Source organism: Lottia gigantea (genome assembly GCF_000327385.1).
Source record: "Lottia gigantea unplaced genomic scaffold LOTGIsca_4, whole genome shotgun sequence".
NCBI classification, from domain to species: Eukaryota; Metazoa; Mollusca; class Gastropoda; family Lottiidae; genus Lottia; species Lottia gigantea.
In genome coordinates, this window is record NW_008709379.1 from 5,792,017 (window position 1) to 5,794,167 (window position 2,151).

Sequence of the window (2,151 nt, forward strand, 5' to 3'; positions counted from 1 at the left end):
ATCTATTCTTCTATAGAATAATGGACCAAAATACACTCCTTGGAAAGGAGGACACCATGAGCCCTACTACTCCAGCAATTTCTCTGATGGAAACTAGTTTTGAACTTAATAATTTCTGACATGCTATCTTTAGTTTTGATATTTTCTCTGAAGTAAGCCGTACACTCATTTCTACTGAGTTTAAAGTAAAACCAAGGTAAGTTATTACTTGTGAAGGTTCTATGACAGATTTAACAGGATGCACTGTGAAGCCGGCCTGTATGGAAGCTTTGACTGTGGCCATAACATTTAATTTTGCATCATCTAGTGAATCTCCAATTAAAAGTGAGTCATCAATAAATGATGTGTTGATGTGACCCAATTTCCGCAAATAGGAAAACAGAACCTTGGTAATTTTAGTAAAGGTTCTTGGAGCTGACCCTAACCCATTAGGAAGGCATGTAAATTGGAAGAGCATATCTTTCCAAACAAATTTAAGTAATTTTCTATCCGAGTTTCTAATATTAACGGAAAAGTAAGCATCTTTCCAATCCACTGATGCCATAAAGCAATTAGGTTTAATTAAATTGATTGCATGCTCTAAATGTTCCATTTTGAAATGTTTGTAGATAACCTCATCATTTAATTCTTTTAAATCGAGGATTAATCTTAGCCCCCCATCCTTCTTTTCTCTAGTAAAAATGTTGGAGATAAATTCTCCCTCTTCATGATAAGTTCTTTCAATAATATTTTTCTTTTCCAATTCTAACAATTTAATTGATATGGCTGCTTGTTTCTCTTTGGGGAACTGAAAAGGGTGGTTGAAAGATAATTGGCTTGGATTATTAAGGAGTTCTATATTACAACCTAAAATGTTTGTAATTATGTTCTTATCTGATGTAATTTGTTTCCAGAATTTGATATGCTCTTTCAATTTTCCAGCCTTATAATCTAGTAAACAATTATTCAAATCATTCTTGACAAAGTTTTTAAACTTGTCCCAATCTGAAATTCTTACCTCATTAAAATTCAGAATAGGTGTGTCATTAACTATTTCTTATTCTGGGATGTTTGGGTAAACTTCCCCTTCCCCCTCTGATTCTGAGGTCTTCTGCGGTAATCTAAAAAAGACTTTTGTCTTCTATTATCATTGTAGTTAGATCTGTTATGGTAATTGTTATTTCCATATCTTGATTGGTTTGATTTGTTGTATCCAAAACTATTTGCTGTGGTACTATATGATGGAGCACTAAGGGCTTGGTTGGTGTCTTTTAAATCTCTTAGTTTTCTTCCTAAGTCATCACCAAATAAATTCTTAGAAGTACCATTGTTCACATTATTTGATGGATAAGCTAATGGTTTCATTCTTTGATTTAAATCAATTTTAATCGTATCACGTCTCTATTGATTTATGTCTTTAAAAACACTGCCTAATAGGGTCAAAGAATCCATAGCCTTTTTTACAGTTTCAGTCATTTCCTTGTTAACATCTGGAAATTTCTTTTTGATTTGTATCAACTGATCAGTCAAATTTGTAACAGCATATGTACACTTGACAATTTTATTACCAAGTTTCTGGAATTTAACATCTTTAGTGCAGGTTCCAGACTTCATAAAAGCCCATATTTCACCATTCACATCTGGTAATTGTATATCAAGGTTGCCAGGTCTAAGATACTTGTCAAAAATATCTGTAATATTCTCTTTAGACTTATTATTAATGAATAAATTAGTCACAATACTGGCCACTTTTGGGTTAATCTCTGTCCCAACTTTCTCTTTTAAATTGTATTCCTGTTCTAAACTTTCTTCAAAGTCTGAATCTTTATCAGATGTCTGTTTGTCCTGTAAGAGTTCATCAATTTGACATATCACATTATCACTATTGACTGATCCATCTTCTTTGTACTGATGTGATAACTTTGGTATTTTGTACCTGTTTTGGGTGAATTGGATGTCGTCATCAGAGGCAGATAGATCATGTATAACAATGTTAACTGGGTCAGTAATGTGTTTACGTTTGACTCCATGACCATGGGTATTCTGATCAGCTGAAGTTGAAGCATAATATTCATCAATATTGACTTCTCTAGGCCTAGTTCTTTCAACTTTACGTGAGTCATGGATTGAGTCTATAATGATATCTTTTAATTCAGTACGAATCTTCAGCAT

The 2,151-nt window shown here is 33.0% G+C and overlaps 1 protein-coding gene across 1 annotated transcript; it reads right to left on the bottom strand.

Annotated features, from left to right (window-relative positions):
- Positions 1–1,380: 1,380 nt before the first annotated feature.
- On the bottom strand, positions 1,381–2,151 carry LOTGIDRAFT_153905 (hypothetical protein; the record flags this gene model as incomplete). Its single annotated transcript, XM_009059901.1, has 1 exon — positions 1,381–2,151. The coding sequence occupies one exon, from the start codon at positions 2,149–2,151 to the stop codon at positions 1,381–1,383; it is 771 nt and encodes a 256-aa protein (XP_009058149.1).